General features: G+C 46.3%; 2 protein-coding genes across 2 annotated transcripts; both read right to left on the bottom strand.

Moving 5' to 3' along the window:
- Positions 1 to 5,051: 5,051 nt before the first annotated feature.
- Positions 5,052 to 11,331, bottom strand: Jhbp2 (Juvenile hormone binding protein 2). The gene is made up of 4 exons (XM_011140244.3): positions 10,982 to 11,331; positions 9,217 to 9,504; positions 8,088 to 8,237; positions 5,052 to 7,538 (listed from the first exon to the last, which is right to left on the bottom strand). The coding sequence occupies exons 1-4, from the start codon at positions 11,145 to 11,147 to the stop codon at positions 7,387 to 7,389; spliced, it is 756 nt and encodes a 251-aa protein (XP_011138546.1). The 5' UTR covers positions 11,148 to 11,331; the 3' UTR covers positions 5,052 to 7,386.
- A 102-nt stretch (positions 11,332 to 11,433) lies between these two features.
- Jhbp16 (Juvenile hormone binding protein 16) lies at positions 11,434 to 19,050 on the bottom strand. Its single transcript, XM_011140321.3, has 4 exons — positions 18,762 to 19,050; positions 16,522 to 16,784; positions 16,103 to 16,214; positions 11,434 to 15,719 (listed from the first exon to the last, which is right to left on the bottom strand). The coding sequence occupies exons 1-4, from the start codon at positions 19,036 to 19,038 to the stop codon at positions 15,382 to 15,384; spliced, it is 990 nt and encodes a 329-aa protein (XP_011138623.2). The 5' UTR covers positions 19,039 to 19,050; the 3' UTR covers positions 11,434 to 15,381.
- Between the last annotated feature and the right edge of the window lie 3,214 nt (positions 19,051 to 22,264).

The following is a 22,264-nucleotide window of genomic DNA, read 5'->3' as shown; positions in this document are numbered from 1 at the left end:
TTATGGGTCTCGAAAATTGTGTAGCATTATTAAGATACAAAAAGATGCGATCCCGAACGTATTGAACAACGATGTTGTTTACCACATATATCGTAAAAATTGTGACGCTTGTTATACGAGTCAGACAAGTAGGCCGAGTCTGAGAACTTGAATTAGAGAACGCAGCGAATTAATTATTTAATCTACAAAAAATATTTATTTAACGTTTGTTTAATGTATATTTTACATTAATTTTTCATTTAAAATGATGTTTTAAAAAAATATTTATTTAACGTTTATTTTACATTAATAACTCGTTTAAAATTACTCTTATCATTTAAAAAACGTTTTTTAAATGTTCTTTTAATATTTTTAAAAACATTTTTTTTAAATTGTATTTTTTGCTGATTGTAAGTTTTTCTGATTAATAAGTAAAAGTAAACATTTTTCTTTATAATAATATAGACGCGTTTATAACCTGTACGGGCATAAATTAGCCATTGTGTAGCCATTTGACTGTAAAAATTAAATATATTTTTTTACATGAAAAGGATATGACTTCCAGTGCGTCAATGGTTTTTATCGCAATCACGATTGACTTTAATATTAAAGTGTTTGAGCGTGCGTTTGACGAACTACCGACGTAATTTTTTCTTTTGGCCTTAAAATGCAGCTTTGAGACTTTGTCTCTTACGAGGCACACGAGTGCGAGGTAACACGACTCGCGAGCGTCATCGCGCTTGCAGATGTGACATATGTGACATTCAACCGACACTTTAATTTAGAGGGAGAAGAAGTTCATGAAAAAAGAAAATCACGAACGATTAGTAACAAATGACTTTACCATCCGCTCTCTGCGGATTTGATGTTGCGCAAGCATTTTTATCGTGAGATTCTTACGATCTTCTTACGATCTCGCCCAAGGTCGGCAAAATTATCGGACATCCTCGTCGGCATCGCTTCGACGATATTTTTATATTATCATGTGCAATATCCGCATAACCGCATGTGCTAAATGATTCCATCAGATTGTCATCTTAAAGGGAGCCGTCAGATTTTTTCCATCGCTCTCGCGTAGTTGATATCTCTCGCGAGCGATCATCCATTAACGAAAGATAAAAAAGAAGAAAAGGCCTGCAATGTGCAGAATTGCATGTCGATACGCACGAGTATTCGTTCTCTTTTCCAGGAGAACGCTCTTGTTTTTTCGAAGTGGAACATGAACCGCAGTAACATCCGACGCTCTTCATTTGGGAAATCTCCTTGGAAAATCACTTTCCCATAAACGATAATACTCGTACGAGTAATATAAAATTACTTGTTATTACTTATTACTGCTAGTGGTAACAGTAAGTGATTACAGCCAGTAATAAATTTCTGTTAGGACGTACCTTGCCGAAAGAGGATTGAGGATGTTTAAGAAGAAAGAAGAAGATCCGGCTCTTTCGAGGAAATGAATTCTCGATGTTTAGAGCTGATGAATATGCGAGTCTAGAATTTCCGGATAGATCCGATCGAGATGACAATGGAAAAGTGAAGCGCGGGATCATGATAAAACGATTATGAATATAACTTCGACCGCGGCAAGTACGTAATACAAAAAGCAGCTTTCAAGCAATTCATTAAGTTATAAAAAAGATGGATATTCCCGAGGTACCGTATGACGCGTGTGTTACATAACGCTCGGCACATTTCGCAAAAGAAGTCTCACAGCGATCATGAGCGCATATCGGCAGGAACGAGCGCATGCTTAAGCATGCGGATGAGTCTCGCAGAGCGGAGCGGAGCGGATACTCGTATAGTCGCGAAGAAGCCGTGAGAATTTCTTGCGAAAAGCACAAAGACGTACGCAGCAGTGAATGGCGAGTGAACGGAGAACAGACGAGTGCTCGTGGATGAGGAGACTCTTCGGTGATGAAAGAGCGGAGAACAGAGACGGTGATATCTCTGTTACCGCGACTTTTGCCATGATGTAGCTTCTCAAAAGTCTACCATTTCGATCGCTCCGCCAGAAACGCGGATCGCGTTAATCGCCTAATAGGCTGTACAGGCTTTGCATAGGCTTTGTATAGGTTGTTAACGTACGCTATTGCCTTCGATAAGGCATCATCGTGAACGATCATCGTGATCGATGATCTGCGGACTCGTCGTGGAGTCCCAGTTTACGCATATCATGTAATAGCAGGGGATCGCGTAGAGAAGGATAATAAGCAACGTGGAACTAGAAGGAACTACGTCTTCTCCGGGGCAGCGGAGCAATATCCGGATGCACGAGAATGATTGTTTACGAGCTGCTGGGCCGTCCGAGTTTAATGAAAATGCCATAGTCAGTGGTCAATAATCACATTAAGAGAGCGCTCTGACATGACTAATCGACATAATCGCGCTCGCGCGCGACGCGTAATTGCCATCCTTACGCATTAAACAAATTCCAAAGGTTCACCTCAGCGTAACGACGGACGAATTGATGACCCGAAGTCAAGTTGAGTCACGTCATAACTTTGATTTCGGATTTGAAATTTCAACTTCCGCTTGACGCTTCGAATTTGCATCTCGATTGCGTCTCCTTCGACTCGACTGGACGAACAACGACGGAAGTGCAAATCCACGCGAGCTTGAATGACGTGCTACTCATTTGTATGTCATTTTAATTACAGCTTCTTCGTCCGTATGATTACTTGCGTCTATGTAATAATTTATGCACTATGTAATAATTTATAAGTTTACGCAGCTGACGAGGCACATATTCGCGCGCCGCGAGTAAATATTAGGTTGATTAGGTAATTACGGTTTTTACATATAGAGACGCATATATATATATATATATATATATATACATACATATCAGTTAAGAATTATATTTATTAATCGAAATAAAGACCATTTCTGTCTGCATACGTTTCTCCCAACAGGAAACAAGTTTGTTTATTCCTACGAGATAGAATTCTGGAAAAGATCACGGTAATTAGGGAAATCGGCGCCAAACTTAAAATGTGAAAAATCGCAATTGTTTTTAATTTATGACCTAATTTATAATTTAATAAATAAATCAGTACCATAAGTACCGGAAGCACCTGAGAGAGAATCTTACATATTTATATTACGTATCATTCAAGGCTGCAATCTGTAAGGCGAAAATCTGTAAAGAAGTCGCCACCGTTTCGTCATGATAATTACAATTTAAAATCATGTTCTCACATACACGGGCGGACGGACTTTATCGTTCCGCATCTCGAGCGGATTATCCTTTGGCGCGACCGCGGCTGCAACATGTGCAGTTTGAAAACTGGCGACGATCGGACGAGTCGAATTGCGGACGGTCTCGATTGCGACGTCGATTTCGAAATCTCACGACGCGTGCAAACACGTCGCCTGTATTTTTTCGTTCCTCATCTCAGTAATTAATTGATCGGCTATGATAACAACGACCCAGCGCGCGCTTACGCGGGCTTCACCGCGCAAACACACTCGAGTGACGTCCATGTAATCCATTCCACGGTTCGTGTGGAACATGCAGCTATTTGCGACGATAATGATCTTCCACCGCCATTTTATTCGACAATAATATTTTGGAAAATAATCGTGGTGAACGGGGGACGGGAACGAATGAGAGTGCGATGAGGGAGGGTGAGAGAGACAGAGAGAGAGAGAGAGACAGAGAGAGAGAGAGAGAGAGAGATAGAGAGAGAGACAAAGGAGAGAGGGGGTAACGATGTATAGTTGACAGACACGCGAGCATATCGCTCGAGCCGGTAATCGCGATCCTAATTTCCGGCTTCCGTCGACCTATTAATTCGTGAAACGCGACGCAAGCAAGTCCCGCACCGCCCGCCACTCAGCTGAGCAAATCCGAAAGTCACGAGTCGTACGCATCAGCGAAAATCACCGGTATTCGATAATCGAGAGAACGTAATGCTCGTCGACAGAAGACAACGTATTTACGAACGTAGATTTCGCTTCGCAGCAAGTGGGGTCTCAATCTCGCATGAGACGTTGCCGGGATGACTGATTTCCTGTGTCATATTTCCTGAGAACGCAAACACGAAGTTATTACGTGGACACTCTTTTTCCGCGGAGCGTTAATTCTATTTGCCGCGTATCGCAGTTTGTAGGATATAAGATGCGCGGCGAGCGGATAACGATGAGTCCCCCGCCCCCCTCCCATTCGGAAAGTGCAGAAACACGCTAGATCATCGCTTGATAGCACTGAAACAGCACTGAACAATTAAACATACGACGAGAGATAAAAAATGGATGACGGAGACGGGAGCGCGAAGAGAGAGAAAGAGAACTGAAAGACTGCACAATATGAGATAGCGAGCGGCGAGAGAAGGATTATTACCGCGGTATTATTAATGCTATAATAAGCGTCGCTTATTCCTCGCTGTATCCGTAAGTAATTGAATGTTAAATATTTACAAAACTCTTATTCTCGATTACTTATGGCTAGCTTTATGAATGAATGGAAGTAGCTCGTTTCGAGCTCTCCACGAGCATTTACGAGAAGATACGTGCTTTCTGTTTAGTTTTTCTTAGCTTCTCCGCGGTATGGCTGACGCTCATAATAAATGGACGAAGGAGGTCTTTTCAGACCTTCTTCTTCCTCGCGGGGAGAGCTGCTGCTGCCGAGATAGCGCGTATCTTATCCGTCGGTGATACAACATCCTTTACATCATCTTTTCCTGCTCCATATTAAAATCTGTTTTTTTTTGTTATATAAGATTTATAAAAGTACTTTAGTGTAACTAGTAGTTATTAGAAGCTAATCATGCAGTTCTTATCGCAGAATCTACATTCACGGTGAAAAAAAGTAATTGGGCGGCTGAGAATGTAAACTAAATAAGTACTTTTAACTACAGTCTTTTTCAATAATATTTACATAATTTGTGCGAAAGAAGACATCATAAACAGAAGTGCGTAATAGTTTTGCCGCAATTCTATATATCTTACCACGCATACATGTATGTAACAGTGTGATGTTGAAATCTTGAAATGTTCATCGCATCGTCCAAATCGTCCAAACCTTCCTTTCTCTTCCTCTTCTTTACGTTATTTTTTGATGACAATGTCTGTTATCATGGCAAGAAGGACTATGGAAGAAGAGGGCATCCGCAAACGAAAAAGAATTGAATCGACAAACCGTCTCAAAACTAGATCTAGATCGTCCGCAATTTTTGAAACTAAATATAGCTTGTATCGAGGTAAGGAAAAACTGATAATGGACCAATCATGCGTATTCTATCGTCTGGGCAACCTCAATTAAATATGATCAACGATGATCATGAGGTAAATACATCTTTTTGTCGAACTTGCGGAAGAAAAACATGATTTTCCGACCGAGAAGAAGTAGACGTAGAATCGCTCGTATCGCATTGTTATGCCATTTATGCTCGTTCAAATCGAACTTATTTTTCTGCAGTGATTTTCGCATTTATCTGTAATCTCGATCTGTAATTATCGATCCTATTTGCGCTTGAATCTGTAATTACCGTGCACACAGTGACACGTTAGAATTACGATTGGCGGTGCACTCATCGATGCACTCGCGTCAAACATCCGATACTCTCGACATACCATTAGTGATTTATGACAGGAGACGCACGGAGAAGATGCAACGCGCGATTAACAAACATTCGAGTCCCGGTCTTCAAATGCGCTTGAAATGCGCGTCCCCCATCTCCGCGTCTTCCTAAAAGATGATCGCCGCGCGCAATGAGTCGATCGGTCGGTCTCGTTCGGAGCGCAAGTGAGCCCGCGGTTTCCAATTATTCACCCTGCCGTTCTGCGGAGTGTCGCGTGCTCTTCTCGCGGACTCTCATTTATCACATCAGCGTGCCGCGCGACACCTCGTCGCGACAAGCGTCGCGGGAATGCAAATGACGCAATTTTGCGGAGCGAAGCGGAAAAACTGCACCGCCGAGATATATGTGCTGAATTTCCAATCGATCGGTCCCCGCGCGGACTCGCGGTACGTGCGGAGACGAATTCGCGAATCCCGCGAACGCGCAATCCGCGCGGTGGAACGCCTTGAACTCGAGCTTTGTCAGCAACAGGAGGTTACAACATTAATCACGACGACGTCGCAAGTGCTCCGTCCGGAGAGGGACTCGGAACGATGGCGCAACGAAGATGCGCGATGGATGAAACGATGGCCCATATTCTGAACTCTCTTTCATCGCTAAAACTGTACCGACTGTAAAAGCGGCTTACAGCCAATCAGCAGGCTTATCATAAGCCACTTTTAATGATGAAAGAGAGTTCAGAATATGAGCCGACGAATAAATCAAGCCAAGCACCGCGTTCTCTTTTCCCGGTTGACTGAAGCGGGACGCGGTCGAACGGCATCATTCACCCCTGCAGCGATAGCATGCTTTTTTCCTCTTTATTCTTTCCTCTCTGGTAATACTGGAGATAAAGGATGACATATGCGATATGTACATACATGGTGAAAGTAAAAAACTTACGTATACACCTAAAATTAGAAATCCCTCGGATTCAGCAAATCTCACCTATCTCTGAGTTAAGTTCCGAATAAAATGACGCGCGCGAGTGTTACACCGAGTGACGGTGTAGGCGGACTTGGGTTATAACCACCTGGCCCAGTGATACAATCACGTACGCACGCCCAGAGCACGCAGAACTGAGTGTGATTCGAGTGACAATAATAGGTCTTCACGGTCATGCTCTTTCACGTCGACGGGCCGACGCCCGTCAATCAGACGAGTGAACGAGTGAATCATCAAGCGGACGCCAGGGTAATCATCCATCGTCGTCTCACGGTCACGGCGTTCTCCCTTAAATTGCAGGCGTGCAGTGCGTGCGTGCGTGCGTGCGTGCGCAATTATGTCATGTTACTCGGATCATCGTTATGCAGATATGTATGTTAGAACGCTTCCGCAAAGGCAAAGTCGAATCTCGCTCGCGCGCGAGCCTTAAACTTGCCGGATCTTACGGAATACCCTGTATCGTGTATGTGCGACGCGACAATCGCACGAAGCAGAACGCCCCCCCCCCTCCCCCCCTCCCCCGCCGGACGCTTCTCGGACGCGCGCCCAGACAATTATTATATCGGAGACCATCGATTGTTGCACGTATTGTTTTTCTCCTCGCGAGACACACTCGGAAATAATCGCCGAGAATAATCGCTCGGCTAATCGCTCGCCCATGTCGCGCATTCTCGCCCGGTATTTCCGTTGCAATTAGCGCAACGAGATTATCGTCCATTGTGTGACGGAAACAATGTTTTCGTCGCCTCGGGCCCTCGTTTTTTCTCTCTTTCTCTCCCCTCCCCCCCCCTCTCTCTCTCTCTCTCTCTCTCTCTGTCTCTCCCTCTCTCTCTCTCTCTCTCTCTCCAAGTTGACGACGATCGAGTTTCGCTACCGCGGCGATCCGTCGGTTGCCGGCATCTTAATCCGTGATCCAGGCATCGTACGGCACTTGCGCGAACAGTTTCTCCACGAAAGCCGACATCACCTGCACCAGCTTCCGCCTCAGGTCCGGTTTCATCTCCTTCAGCAACTCCTGGCTGTTGCTGTTGATGAAGAGATTCAGCGCCGCCACTGCCAAGCAAAAGTATCATCTTTGTACATCGCCTCGGTTTTCTCGTCTCCCCTTTCCTCCCTTCCCCCCATTTATCTGTTAATCTACCTCTTTAGATCGCTTAATTCAATGTTCAATTTTTTACTAGACGCTTCGAAGCATGCACGATTATCCGCTGATCAAGGCTGAAGCAAAATGCGAATGAAATTAATGACCGCGTATATCGTCCTGCATTTTCCTTCTCCGTGTTTTTTTTTTTGCCCCTTCTTCTTCGTCTATTCACAAGTGTCACTTAAGAAACAGGAGAGAAAGAAAAGGAAGGATGAAAAAGAGCAAACAAAAGAGAGAAGGAGAGAGAGAGAGAGAGAGAGAGAGAGGAAAAAGAGTGGCGTTTCAAACATGTAACTGACATGTAGATCTCGAGAGCAAGATCAAAGAAATGATTACGAGCGCAAGATGGAAGCGTCAAAATGCGCTACTTCATCGCGAGATTTCCTTCCTGTGCTATTCGAATGCAAAATCGGTCTGAAAGTTTTGTGGCGGATAGGCCGGCAAATTGAATTACTTACGTAGTATAGGATTGCTGTCGCGCACATTCTCGACTCCCATCTTAATGTTCTGCACGCTAAAGTCCATCTTCAGTTGCTGCAGCCTGAGGTAACGGCGGCCCTGGACCAAAAACGGCTTCGCCCTGATGAAGACTTTGGCCTTAACGCCATCTACGAACGGACAACAGAATCGGTGAATGAAATCGTTTCGAAAGTCGAAGCAGCGCGTTGTACTCTCAATGACGACAAGCGCAACGCGATTCGCGGTGCGAATCGATGCGAATCCCGAGCGAGCGTAATGCACGAGAGACGCCGCGAGGTCTCGTAGAGTCAGTCTCGTAGGTCAGGTTGCCTTTCGGTAGGAGCGAAGCGAGCAACGGCTTGAAGAAAGACGCGAAGAGAAGCGCTTTGCTTCTCAAGGGTGCCCCTTGCTCGCGGCAGGATAGGTCGTATGTTACGAAGCGTTGAATAGAGAAGGTGCAACGACAGCTGCTCAGGTTGGTGGAATGCGGAGGAGATGCTTACGCGTGAATTCGCTTTAGGCTCAGCCTGCCGCAAGTATAGCGTGCCTTTAGCCGCTCGCACCAAGTTCTAATTTGTGGCAAAAGAATATTTTCTCCGCCGCCTCAGCATGAATATAATGAGCTCGCTTAAAACTCGAGAATTACGACTTTGGGCGCGACTTTGAGGAACGGCTTTCCGAAATTTCGCCGAAAATTCAGCTACAATTTCGGGCTCAGGGCTGAAGACCGAAGGATCACTATGCTTATTGTTGATCGGCTTGAATTATTCCTCCTTATAGTCGGGAATAATCGCATCGACGAAACTCGAAGTGACGTCTTTATTGCCACTTTATTACCGCGAAAGGACACTCGTCGCGAAGTAGCGATAACTCGCCAGCGAACTTTGTCGTGCAACAAATGTACATTGCGCAGGTGGTGAAAGTCACCGTTATCGTGACACACTTGCGCCACTGGCACTTTACGACGGCCGGCGAATTTCATCGGGGAAACCCGAAGGCACCGCGCGCGATCGTGAGCAAATAAATTCGCACGAGAGACGAACCATCAGATCGCCCGCTCAGATCAGATCAGATCAGATCAGTTCACCGTCGTCGACGACGCTGAGCGTCGTTGTTTCGCTGGCTTACCGTATTCGCCCCAGTAGTCCCCGGCGCCGCTAGCCTTCACCAAGATTAAGGTCCCGCTGGACCGGTACCTGGCGGCCGCTCTGATTTTGGGAATGCTGAGCGCCAATTGCAGCTGCACCTCGTCGTCGCTCAGCCGCGTCCTCAGGCCGGTCACTCGCAGGGCGGAGACCCCCTTCGCGGTGATATCCTTGAATTGCGCCCTGTAGCCGTCTGGACCGCCACCGAGTGCAATGTGCAACTCGTCCAAGATGATCGGCTCTACTTCCGAATAGCCCAGCTGCGGGAGACCTGCGATCAGAGCGACGATTACAGTATGGTCTCGGCTCTCCCCACCCTGCCGCGGGGAGGACACGCGTCCTGAGCACGAGTGCGTGCTTTCTCAAAATATATAGCCTCGGCTCGAACCTCGGAGAGAGATTCTCGTGGATCGAGTCTCGACGAGGACGACGATTGGTTCGAGTCTAATACGCGTTATTAAGATGACTCGCATCAGCTGACTGGTTGGACTGGGAATTTGGGTTGATAATTTCTTTTGTCCAAGTGTCGCTTTTTACAGACTGATCTTTTAGACTTTTAGACGCGACATTTGGACGCGCGCGTGAGGTGAACGCGAGACTGTGAGTTGCGAATCTCTCGTTGAACGTTGCTTTGACCTTCTTTTACTTCTCTTTTTCTTTCTTTTTATCCTTTCCTCCTTTTGAGCGATAGCTTCGAACACGTGCCGACGCGCGTTTGAAGAAAGCTATCGCGCTATCCGGAGGTGTGCTGGAATAATATCGTACAAAATGAGCGGAATGTAGGACACTGGGTGACCATTCCAATGCACCGTTATAACCTGCTTCCATCGCTAAGAAAATCATGGAGGTAGAACCGGTTAGGTGATTTTCGGTTTTTCAGGGAAGTTCTCACGGAGTGAGGATCCTCGCGTATCCTGATTGTTTGTCGTGTTTATAATTAAAACAAAGTTGCAAACGTTGCGAAACGCGTTGTATCTCGTCGTCGATAGAAATTTCGCAGTAGCTGCCAATCAATTTCTCCGTATAGAGACAGCGCGTAACGAGCGAAGAAATTGCAAATGTTGAAGATTATTAATTGATCGTCATGTTCAGATTGAACGTCGGGGAAAACGTCCGACCGATTGGGGATAATAGCGAGCGCAATAAAGTTATTAACATTCCGTGCAGCGCGAAGTAAAGAGACTTTAATAAGTGAGAGAACCGCGCGCGCGCGGTATACTTTTGCGAGAAACCGCAATTCTCCAATCACCCGCCGCGCCTTCGTTCGACATCGCAAGAAACGCGAGCTTAACTGTACTTTACTCCGGACGACGTCTTTCGATTTATTCCACATGGTCGTGGTAAACGCGTCGAGAGTCATCGCGGCGAGATGAAAAACTCGCAGAATTCACATCTTTCAGCTTCAGCAAGTAGCGAGCTGAAATCATTGGGAAATCAAACCTCACGGCGCGGCGCGGCGGTGACAACTAAACGGTGTATATATCGGCTGAGGAAAAGAGAATTTTTCCGACTCTCAAGAAGCGAGTTTGCTTCGCAAGCAGCGGAAATTCCGTCACCTTCGGTGTTATTGTCAAGTTGTTGTTAATTCGACCGTTCGATCGATCTGCAATTTTGCAATTCAGATCAGATCGCGCAGGCGAATTGGACGAAACGCGTGCGCGCGCGATAACATACGCAATATCAAGTCTCTACCACAACCTGTTTTTCAGTCAAACTAGATCAAGAACGGGCTATCGCGTGTGTCTCACCTTGACGGAAGTGCTCGGTGAGTACGTTGGCCGACCTGGCTAGGCAGGCTTCCAGCCTCGGGTCCCTCTTGGAACATGACTCCAAGAACTCCAGGCCTCTGTACCTGCCGACGGCTCCGACGCTGATCAGCAGCGAACACGCGCACAATAATACGGCACTCCTCATCTTTTCGGCTACTTCGGCGGCAGTGGCGACAGCTCGTTGCTGCTACCCGTTCTCTTTTCGTCCTTCCTGCCTTTCTTTCTTCTCTCTAGTCACGGTCAACTTCGTGGCCCGGGGCCGGCGGTGAACTCACGGTATCGATCGGGTTTCTCGATGTGGAGTGATCGGCGGACAGGGATGCGGCTGGCCTTATAACACCTTGACATTAACTCCCCCCCCCTCCCCCCGCTATACCGGCCCCGGCCCCGGCCCCGGGGACGAAGAAGTAGAAGTTCGAGGTCATCGAGAGCGAGACGTCGCGGTCGATGGATTACTTGATGTCCTCGGACCTCAGAATGGACCCACCGGACATAAAACCAAATAAACAATTTAAATGTGAACGTTATCCGATTCCAGCATTTAAATTCGTATTGGCGATCATTACGTGAAACGCAATTTTTTGCACGTTTTTTCATGTGAGGCGCTCAGATTTGAGTTTAGAGCTAGACGTGAACGGTTTCGGTGGAATTGCGATCGCAAATCCGATATATCATGTGATTCAAATGAGAAACTTCTCTCCTTCTTTCTTCTGTTTCGAATTTAACTCCGTACTCGACTTATGAGTGTCTCATATGAGGCAAGTTTCAAGCAACGGCTACCGATTACGGAGCCTAGATACGTGATTGAGAACACTTTTGTTCTCTTCCTCGGTTGATCCTTCTTTCTTGAGCGACTCGACTGGCTGGTGGATGTCCGAAGGGCCGATACGAGAACGATGCGTAATAATGGATTGCACAGTGTGAGATTCCGAGTAATTAACGTCAGCATTGTGTGCTCATATTCGCGCGTTAAAACCGCGCTTCTGTGCGGTAAACATCAATTAACAGCGACGTTACATCAGTATTACAACTTCGCAGTCAGCAATGTAGGCGTGTAATACAACGCGAGCTGTGCATGGCGGTTCCATCGTTGAGCAACAAGTTACAACATTGATGCAATGTCACCGTTGATTGGTGCTTAGATTATTTTCGTCATCTACCGAGCTACTTACTGTTCGAATTTTCAATAAGTGTTACTTCTTCTTACGCTGTCGGATAAAGCTGCATTTTTTTCTTAATTCTTGGTTAATTGGTCGATCTGGTAGACGAATGATCGATGTAGTCGCAGTTACGACGAATTTCGCCGGAAACACACGGTAGACCCACACGTAGATTTTACCTTGGTATAATAGAAAGGATGATGTAAAGGAAGAGATATGTGTGAGTCTGACAAAAGTTGCTTATGAGTTTCTGCCAAGGCCAGGTAAAAAACTTAACCACGTTGCTGCGTCGTTGAGTAGTTATAAGGAGGCCCGCTTCGTCTTGGCGGGATTTGGCCGAGCGAACGGAGACGAAGAAATGCCGATTAATTTAATATATCAGCATGTTTGGCTTTCCCGACAATTGCCAGCCGTTTGTTTATAACTTTCTTCTTCCATCAGCCGTGGCAACAGCGGTAAGTGGCGCGCGCTTAACGATCGACGGTGGAACGACGGTGGATCGCGTCGAGATAAAGGGAGAGAGAAAAGGAGCGCTTTCCTCCGCCAGTTCTGACTGGAGTTAGGAGAGATATAATTGGGAAAGGGGGGGGAGGGGTTAGGGTAATTAGGCGGCCCGATTGGCGATCGCGTGCGCTAAATCGAGCACGGCCCGCCGACGCGATCGGTCGCGAGAGAGCAGCGGTCTATTAAATTGCGCAATTGAAGAGCGAGTAGTCCGAATATGCCGCCGCGGTCTGAATATGACGCGCGAGCGCGCGTCGGCCGCGAGCGAAGAAGAACAAAAAGGCTGAATGGAACGCGTTCAGGATGTGTCGCGGTGACGCGATGATCGTCATGTATGAAAATGCGCGACGAGTTCGGCTCGAAGAAAGCGCCCGACGGACGTCAGCGACGGTCAGCGCGGACGTCAGAGACGGGCCGAATTAAGAAGCGCGAAGATGTTAAGCACCGTTAATCGACTCGCTCACGTTCACGTCTCGTGTCACGCTTCCGATATGCACGCGCGCAAGATTTACGTACATCGCGCCCCCGGCTTTCCTATTGTCCCGTCGTCTTCGGGCTCGACTAGCATCCAAAACGATCGGAAAGTCCCCGATCGGTGCGCGGTCGCGGGCTTCGCACGAGGAGCGCACGAGGAGCGCGCGAGAGCGCGAGAGAGCGAGAAGAGACGGAATTTCGGCGCTCGGCCTCAGCAGCCCCGGGCTGTGTTTGACTTTTCAATTGTCGGGAGGACGATAGGACATTCGAGTAATTCGCTCGAGCAAGCCGAATCTTCCTGCAAGGCGGATCGTCACTTTCAGTGTGATTTCCTGAGAACGAGACGCTTGTACGGACGCTGGACAAACGTTTTACGGGGCGACGATCACGCGACGCCCGCGGCGACCCTGAATTGGGGTACGACCTCGTGCTCACGACGACCGTGTGTCCTTGTGCGCGAGCTTGAATCAACGCGGCTGCCGGAAGGGCAGGGGACACGATCCCTTCCCGCTGTTTCCCACGCCACGGAATTTGGACTCTGCATTAGCTCGACGAATTTCGTAAAACGCGGGAAATTCAAACTCAAAGACTCGGTTAGGTTATCTTGATGTTTTAGCTGCACTTTTAGCTTTATTCTCAGTTCGAAGGAGCAAGGTATCAATTGTGAAGCTCAAGTGCGGGATATGTACAGTGAGCAAGTATTACGTAATCTAACGAAAGTCAGCGGCAAAGATAATCAAGAGAGGTAAGACAACAGCTTCCGTGCATCTCTCGAGATCTGTCGTCGGTTCTTCGAGTTTAGCCGAATTTGCAAGGCCAACGCCTTGCAAATGAAATCTCGATTCGAGTTCGCCCAATCGCGCGAATCATCATCCATCAGCATGCACCTCACTCGCGGACTTTTTGGGCTTAGAATGTGTTGAGCGAGAAGCGCTGAACGGGACGGGACAACTGGTGCGCGCGACAACGCTAATCGACGAATTCGACGGTTTCAGCGTCCGTCGTAATTCGTGCCTGATACACGCGGTGTCAATGCACTTTCTCCCAATGCCATGACGACCGCGATGTTCCCACGTGTCCTGTAAGAATGCTGGGTCAAAGACCGCGGCTCCTCAAGGCGAGCGACTATTCCGCTAAAAGAGAAGCATTCGTCCCGCATTTGCTCCGATCAAAGGCTCTTAGCATTCCGCGAGTGTGTACGTGTGTGTGTGTGTGTATGTGACGCGACGTGGAAAACGTGCGTCGGAGATTTTCAGGCTGGGGACGCGCTCAGGGAGACGACAAGACCGTAGAAAAGAAAGATCATATATTTGCTGGATATTACGTACACTGGACGAGCGCGCACGAGCGCGTTTCACGCGCTAATTCGAGCGCGCTCGTCCGCTCCTGCACGCACACGCACGTGAAGACGCACGAAGACGTACGAGGTTTGATCAAAAAGTAACGAGAGAGTTTGTCTGAAATTTTATGTTGAAAACGGAAGGTTAAGCGCAGCGAAAGAAGGCCTGTGGCGACGATACTGTGTTCACGAGTTTATGAATGCGTACAAACGCTTTCAGAAAGGCACCGAGAAGACATCGAAGATGACGCGAGGTCTTAGCACTAGTTCATCAGTGATGAAAACGTGGAAAAGGTTAAAGAGATTGCGCTTGCTAAGAGAAGAATCACCATTAGAGAGGTTGCTGAAAAAAACAGGAATTTCATACGGCTCATGCGAAGCGATTTTTACTAATGTTTCGAGTATGAAACGAGTGGCAGCGAAACTGCTGAATTTTCAAGAAAAACAGCATCGCACCTTATTCTCCAGAACACATGGCCCCCTGTGACTTTTTCCTATTTCTTGAACTCAAAAGGACACTCTAGGGACAACGTTTCTCAACAATAGATGAGATAAAGGCGAAATCGCGGATCCAGCTCAAGACGATACGTAAAGAGGCGTCTCACCAGTGTTTCTCAAACCGGGAACTACGTTGTATGTACATAAGTGTACATAATATCACAGGGGGACTACTTTGAAGGAGATGGGATAAACATTGAAGATTAAATAAATACTTTCCGAGAAAATTAAAAATTCTCTTTACTTTTTGATGAAACCTCGTGAACCTCGTCCGGCGATCGCACGAAAAATTCACTCGCGTTTCGCTTTCGCTCAGCGAGCCGCGAAGCGGCTCGCCGAGCGGCCGAGCTTCTCTATTCACTCGTCAGATGCGATCCATCAATTGAACAAAGTGTCGGCGCTGTCTAGTATCGTCCAGTCGCCGTCCGGCTCGTGGTCGAAGTCGAATTAGACGAACCAGGGCTCGGTTTGAAGATCCTCTCGAAGGGGAAATTGCGGAAGCTGGTGTTGAAGATCTCCGTGAAGGCCGTCGAGACGAGCTCGTTAATGAGACCCCGCGTCACCACGAAACCCGGTTGCCAGGCGCCGTTGATCAACTTGTCAATTATATTCTCGAGGAACTCCTTGCCGGACAGGAGGTTCCTGAGGTGGAGCTCCATGTCCCGGATATTCTGCACGTCCATCCGGGCGCGTACCTTTTGGCCCGGCAGTTTCGTCACGGTGGTCGTTTGTATCAGATCGTCTGCAACGTCGAAGGAGACCTTTCTGTCTTGCGAAGAAGAAGCTCGGTCGGTGCTCGCTTCTTGACAACGCAATTTCCCAAACGTTCGTCGCTTTTCTTCAGATCTTTTGCAAATTTTTCGATTCTCAATCGGTAACAATCGAAAAGACGAGAACGTGACACATCGTGGGAACACTTCGCGAAGATCTTCGTCTCGAGAGATTTCTTGGCTTTCGCTTGACGCGAATAACGGGATTTTCTTTTTAATGAGAAAAAAAAATGTAACATACTTTCGACGCATTCGTCTCTTCGACCGTCACCGAAACCAAAAAACAACTTCGCGATGAGGAAGTTCCCCCCCGAACGGAATCGATCAAACGAATGCAAATTCTTGGAGCACTTACACAGAACCATCGTGAACGTTCCTTTACTGATTATGGTAGTGCTGAAAAGCACAGCCTTGAACTCGTAGCTACCCGCCAGCGACTTTTCCGGGAAACTTTGCGTGTACACGATCTGGCCAATGCAATGTTCAAGGATTACTCAACTTCTTTATCAGCCGACGCAAAGAAGATACAACCGGCTCGTTAGTCCCTCCCACCATTTTTGGCGAGACAGTCCAGAAATCCAGATATATCTTTGTCGGACAAATAACATGCAAAAGTATCTATATAACCTAAGTGAGATACGCATATTTCTTTTCGAATAAAACGCGTGCATCCGCGAGGTGTCGCACGATACACCCTCATGACCTCGTGACTTGTAGCATGCAATTACACCGACACCGACAGCACGCGTATGCGTATGCGTGCGTGTGTAGTACCTTGTAATTGTTCAGATCGGACACGAACTTTGTCACTTTGCTGCGAGTCCATCCGTGCTCAGTGATGTTGCGAAGCGTTAAGGTGAAGCCGAACCTCGGGATGCCTCTCTTGGCCGTAATCTCTTTGGCAAAAAAGGGATCGAACGGGAGTACATTGTACTGTGGCAGACCGGTTTTGAAATAAGGCTTAATCGCGTTCAATCCTTCCCGGATGCAAACGTCAAAGCCCGACGTGTTGGGGTGGCAGTTCTCGAAGTGGTCCTCTATAAAAAAGAAGTCGTAATGCGTGCGTAACGGAGCGAAGCCATTCGACTTTCTTGCACGAAGAAGTTGTTTCAGAAGCGGAAAGATGGAGAGAGAGAGAGAGAGAGAGAGAGAGAGAGAGAGAGAAAGGAGAGAGGGAGAGAGGGAGACACATGACCGTGTATGAACGAACGCGCGATTGATGGAGAGAGATGTGGCGCGATTAAGCGGCGTAATCGTATGCACACGGAGCATAAGCAAGATCGGCAGCGCTTCGTTCTCCAAATCTTTGATGATTTATCCGTAACATAACGGGTCGAAAAAGGAGTGCTCTCTAAATCGGCGCGAATCGGTAATTTTCTGCGTGTCGGATCGAACTGACGAGATATTAAACCTCCGCGATTATTCGAAATCTTCGAATAATTCGGCTTCAAACGGTCAAATCGCATTTCGACTCTAGTCGAACCGAATTCGATCATTCGATTCGATTCGATTCAAATGGTTCCCACCCACATTTCCAGCCTGCTCTCACGACCCGCCTCTCGCGTCACGATGAAGACAGACATCGTGGACTGGAGGGACTCCCTGGCCGGGAGTCACTTCCGCGAGGATACGAGGATACGAGTCAGCAATCGCTCGCATGATTGTTCATGGATTATCTCGTTCATTACCATCGAAATAGTTTGCACACGATCGCGCGTAACACGGCTTTCACCCGCCAAGAATCCCGGCCTCGACGGCGAGGTGTGCGGCACTACCCGAGAAACAGCATTTCGCCTCGACGCTTTGCACTTTTCTATTACAAAATAGCGTCGTTATATAATACCGCGGTCGTAATACGGCATGCCTAAGCCTTTCGTCGTGCTACACATTGAGTCGCTTTTCATAAAGCGTGATCTTCTCCCCGCTCGCCGTTTCACACAAAAATTGTTTGATCGTTCACTGACCGTCCGGTCAGTACATCGTTACATTTTCATGCAGAGTTTACATAATATCTCCATTCATTTATGGAGATCATTTCCGAATTTTGCGATATTTCGAAGGCGACACGTAAGTATGTACACGTAGTGTAATGTGAGAATTTCAACGAGAGGTTCAGAGAGAAACTCAAAGAGAAATTTGCGAGAGGAAGATAGAACCTATTTCCGTTCGCGAACCGTCTCGTTCGCGCACGCTGTCTCCCGATTCAACTGAGTCATGATGACATTCGGAGTAACCAGAACTAATCCATGTTTGCAGCATTTTTATTCTCAACAGCCTCCCCCCTTCTCCCCCCCCCCTCCCGCCGAGTTCATTATAGTAAATGAGTAATATTTTCTTAGTGCTTTTAGCGCGAGTAAGGAATTCAATTTCTTTTATCAGCATATCGATATCATTATTTACAAGATAAGAAGAACCACATAAAACTCTGTACTAAGGCTTCTACAAATACGCGATTACTAAGAATTAATTTATAAGAGCTGCGTGTTGGAGCGTTGACAGCGAGTAATGATGTCTTGACGTAATAATTATGTCGACGTGTGTCGGGACGTTTCGTCCCGTCTTGAACGCAATAATGGAGGCTTCGTCCACGCTCCGCACGCGTTTAAGTGTGTCTCATTTGAAATTTTTTGTTTATTTATGAGTAGCGATGATAAATGGCGAGCCTCATTATCGAATAATCGACCGTCACTGCGAACGCAGCAAGTCACGCAGCGCACAGTCACGTGTCAATGCGAATTTTTCACTCGTGAGCTCGATTGTTTTTGCAATGCGCTTTAGAATGACCAGTTATCGCAAGGTATCGATGCAGGGTCTCAATTCTGTACACGCTTACCGACAACTATCGATGTCGTTAACTGTATCGCGCAGCTTTTGTATATCGTAGAAAACCTGCGCAACTCCGTTAACGATATCGATAGTTGTCGGTAAGCGTGTGCAGAATTGAGGCCCTGCATCGATACCTTGCGATAACTCCCGTGTTTGTGATCGTGACCGAACCGGAAACGTGTACTCACCGAAATCGGCGGGGACCGGAGCGCCAAGGAGCAGCCACGGCAACGTCAGCGTAAGCACGAAAGCCCTCGGCTGCATTTCTCCGTGAAGTCCGCTCTGCTGGATGAATCTGTGGCACGTGATCGAGCTATTACCGGACGGTACTCGACCTGAGTCGATCCGTCGAGCGACGACACACGTCGTGAACCTCGGTTCACTAGGAGCACGGCCACGCGGACGCGGAGGAACGTTCTTCGCGCTTTCACTCCCTGCGATATATCTGAGAGAAGGGTGAACCATTCGCTTCCGAGTCGAGCATTCCTGGCCAGGTTTATGTAATTTCGCGTACAGCTTCGGAGAGGCGTACTACACGCCAGGGGTGGGGACGCGAATCTCAACGAGATTCTCTCCTTTATCGCTGAGCTAAACCGGTTTTTGTTCATGCTTGAGGTGGAAAAAACCGAAACGAACGAAATGATCTTCATAATCATAACGAGTCGTTAGGCGCAACAAAGTTACGAATTTAATTGGAGAATATTTGGCACTCATTATTTGGTTTCTCTGAATCTTTCGCTCGCCCGCAAGAGCCGTCTCGTTTTTCAGGAGAGAAACGTGTAAGTCTCCACGTTAGTAAGTTAAATTTAGTTGAACCAGCGATTCCGTGTGAAACAATAGGAAATCGTTTCCTAAAATCGCCTCTATCTACTTACCGGACGATTTCAACGAAAGGAACGAAGGAACCTAACCAGGAGATGTTAACTTGACGACGGGAGACTCGGTATTACCTTAGGTCCCGCCGTCCTGCGAGATGCTTTCCTCCCCGTACTAGCACATCCGCTAATGATACACAGACGAGTCTCTGAGAAGTGTAAAACGACGAAGAAGGATACCAGATATACCAGTTTTAAGGGAGCGTTCTTGCTCGCTTCTTGTCGTAGCTTAATCGCGGATTTGCCTCAGGTACAGTAAACGTACGAGCGACATGCTATCACGTGAATCTTCCAGCGATGTTTGCGCGAGTAGTGCATTTCCTTCACGTACGATATCACATTCGTCCGAAAGTCACGTAGAAGCCAAGAGACGCTCGGAGAAGACGACTTACTTCATCAAGAGAAGTCAACGTAATTGTCGGTAACATGAGAATTGTACCGACGAGAGTAAATTCTAGTTTGAGAAACGAAATTCCACCATCTCGGTCGTCTCGGAAACGACAGTTTGTTCGTGTACTGTCATCTGTGCTGGATCTTGGCATGCGCCATTTTATGAAAACGTTAATTACCATCGGCGCATTATAATTGCGCAATTCTCCCAAATAACTTTGCTTCTCCGCAAATTCTGCGAGTGTATCCACGAGTTCCTGTGGATACACAACCAGTCGCACATTTCTGTCTCGCGGGTCGTCGTCACGTTTCTCGTCCCGTCGCGAGTAAATGGAGGGGGGGAAGGGGGGCTGAAGAAGAGTGGAGAGAAAAAAAGAGAGGTGAGAAAGTCCGACTTTATTATCGGTAATATCAAAACGTTCATTATTAATGCCTAGTAATGCCTATCTAGTCTAGTCTAGTACATCAGCAGAAAAATTAAGAAAAATTGGTACGCATGGATGACGAAAGTGAAGGCTAAGTGAAGGAATACTGAACACTTTCACACATGGCAAGTCGCCAAGTTGAACGATGAAGTATTAAACGTCGTCAGACCTTATTTATGAGGAATTAATAGCAGACGACTTATTGAAGCGATGCCTTGGATCTTTCACCCAAAACAATAATGAAAGTAAATTCAGTAATCTGGACAATTTGTCCGAAACATTTGCACTGTTGTAAAGAGACTGTGGAAATTGCAACACGTTCTTGGCCATTTGCATTTTTAATGAAGGGTTTCACAGAATTCTGCAAATCGTGAAATGTGATGGGACTAAAACATCGGCCACAACGCTGAAATCTACGCAGATACCAGAAACAACGAGCGCGTCAAACATTCTGACGAGCGGGCGTCTTACTAATCTAAGGAGGCAAGGATCGCCAGAAGAGAAGAAGCGGCGGCTGCTCAACACGACTCCTTCGAAGCTGAGGAAGACATTCTGTACGGCTCTGGTATACTAAAACTGGTCGACTAAAAGTAAGTTATTGAAATTACCCATTACCCATTACCCATTATCCATGAGAAATTTTTAAACGCGTTTCTCTCGAAACGATATTTTTCAATTCGGTCGTGTATTTTTCTCACCAACTAGTAAGTCGATCGACGTACTAGTTTTGCACACACACATATAGTGTATATATAATTAGGCTATCGTACCGAAATTTTTTTCCGAGTGAAAAATTGGAGTACTTTCTTTCAAGCGCCGCCATTTTGTCATTTTTTCTTCACATTATTTGTTGGAGGGTCCAACGACACATTTACATTTGTAAAAGATAAAATAAAACAAGTTTCGTTTATTTCAGATGACGAGGACGGCGGCAATCACCGCGCCCGATATAGAAGAAATTTCGCGGCCACATGCGACCTGTGCGTCCATTTATATCTTGCACAGTTTGCATTAAAAAGCTTTTAAAAAATTGGAGATGTTTCATTAGATATAAATAAATGTGAATACAAAACCTTAGATTTGTAGGTTTAAGCAATTTTGTTAATTCAATTGCCAAGAATCATCTTGAAAACTCGAGGCTCTTGAGCAATGGAAAGAACTGTGTGGTAAGAAGAACTTCTGTCCAGCTGCTAGGCACACAAATCTGTGACGTCATACGGGACACTGTGTTTGAACGCTTTATTCTATAACGTTCGTTCTCTTGTACTTATACGTACTACTACACTGAGAAAAATATCCGAAAGATCCGACTGTTAATTTCGTTATCCGGTCAAATATCCGGTGTATTTAATCGGATATTTGATCGGATAACAAAATTAACAATCGGATATCTCTGATATTTTTCTCCGTGTAACAATATTGCGAAAAGTAGGCAATCACCGCGCGCATGTATGCATGTATCCTTTTTAACATCGGCACTTGCGCTTACGGAAACTGTATCTACCGATAGAGTTATAAATAAAAATTCTAATAAGTCTAATAAAATAACTCTAATAACAATTCTATCTACCGACGGCGCGGAGCGCTTCTATATTCGGTCGTTCGCTTTCATGTTTCCGCTACGTACGTACGTATTTATCGCTAGACACAATAACCGTCATATAATTGTAAATTAGTTCATTTTGAACAAAAAGATTCTTCGTCATTTTGCAAGTAGATACTGAAATTTTCAAGTTATCGCAATTGAAAGAACTTTTTGATGTGGTCATTTTCAATCATTAATAACTCGGTAACTATTGCGATTTTTGCAAAACGGTACTTGACCTTTCTTCTCAGTTTAATTTGATTAATCTTCATAATCTTTCGTTTCCAAAAGATCCCGGACATCCTGTGCAGATTTTACACATGTATTAAACATTTATTTTATAAATACGAATAAAAAATATATAATACATAAATATACAAACTTCCAATGTAGAATATACTCCATGTTAAAATTCG

This window comes from Harpegnathos saltator, unplaced genomic scaffold (assembly GCF_003227715.2).
Source record: "Harpegnathos saltator strain DR-91 unplaced genomic scaffold, Hsal_v8.6 scaffold61, whole genome shotgun sequence".
In the NCBI taxonomy this organism is placed as follows: Eukaryota; Metazoa; Arthropoda; class Insecta; order Hymenoptera; family Formicidae; genus Harpegnathos; species Harpegnathos saltator.
The sequence above is the reverse complement of the archived record's forward strand: the minus strand, read 5'-3'. Positions and strand labels throughout refer to the sequence as shown.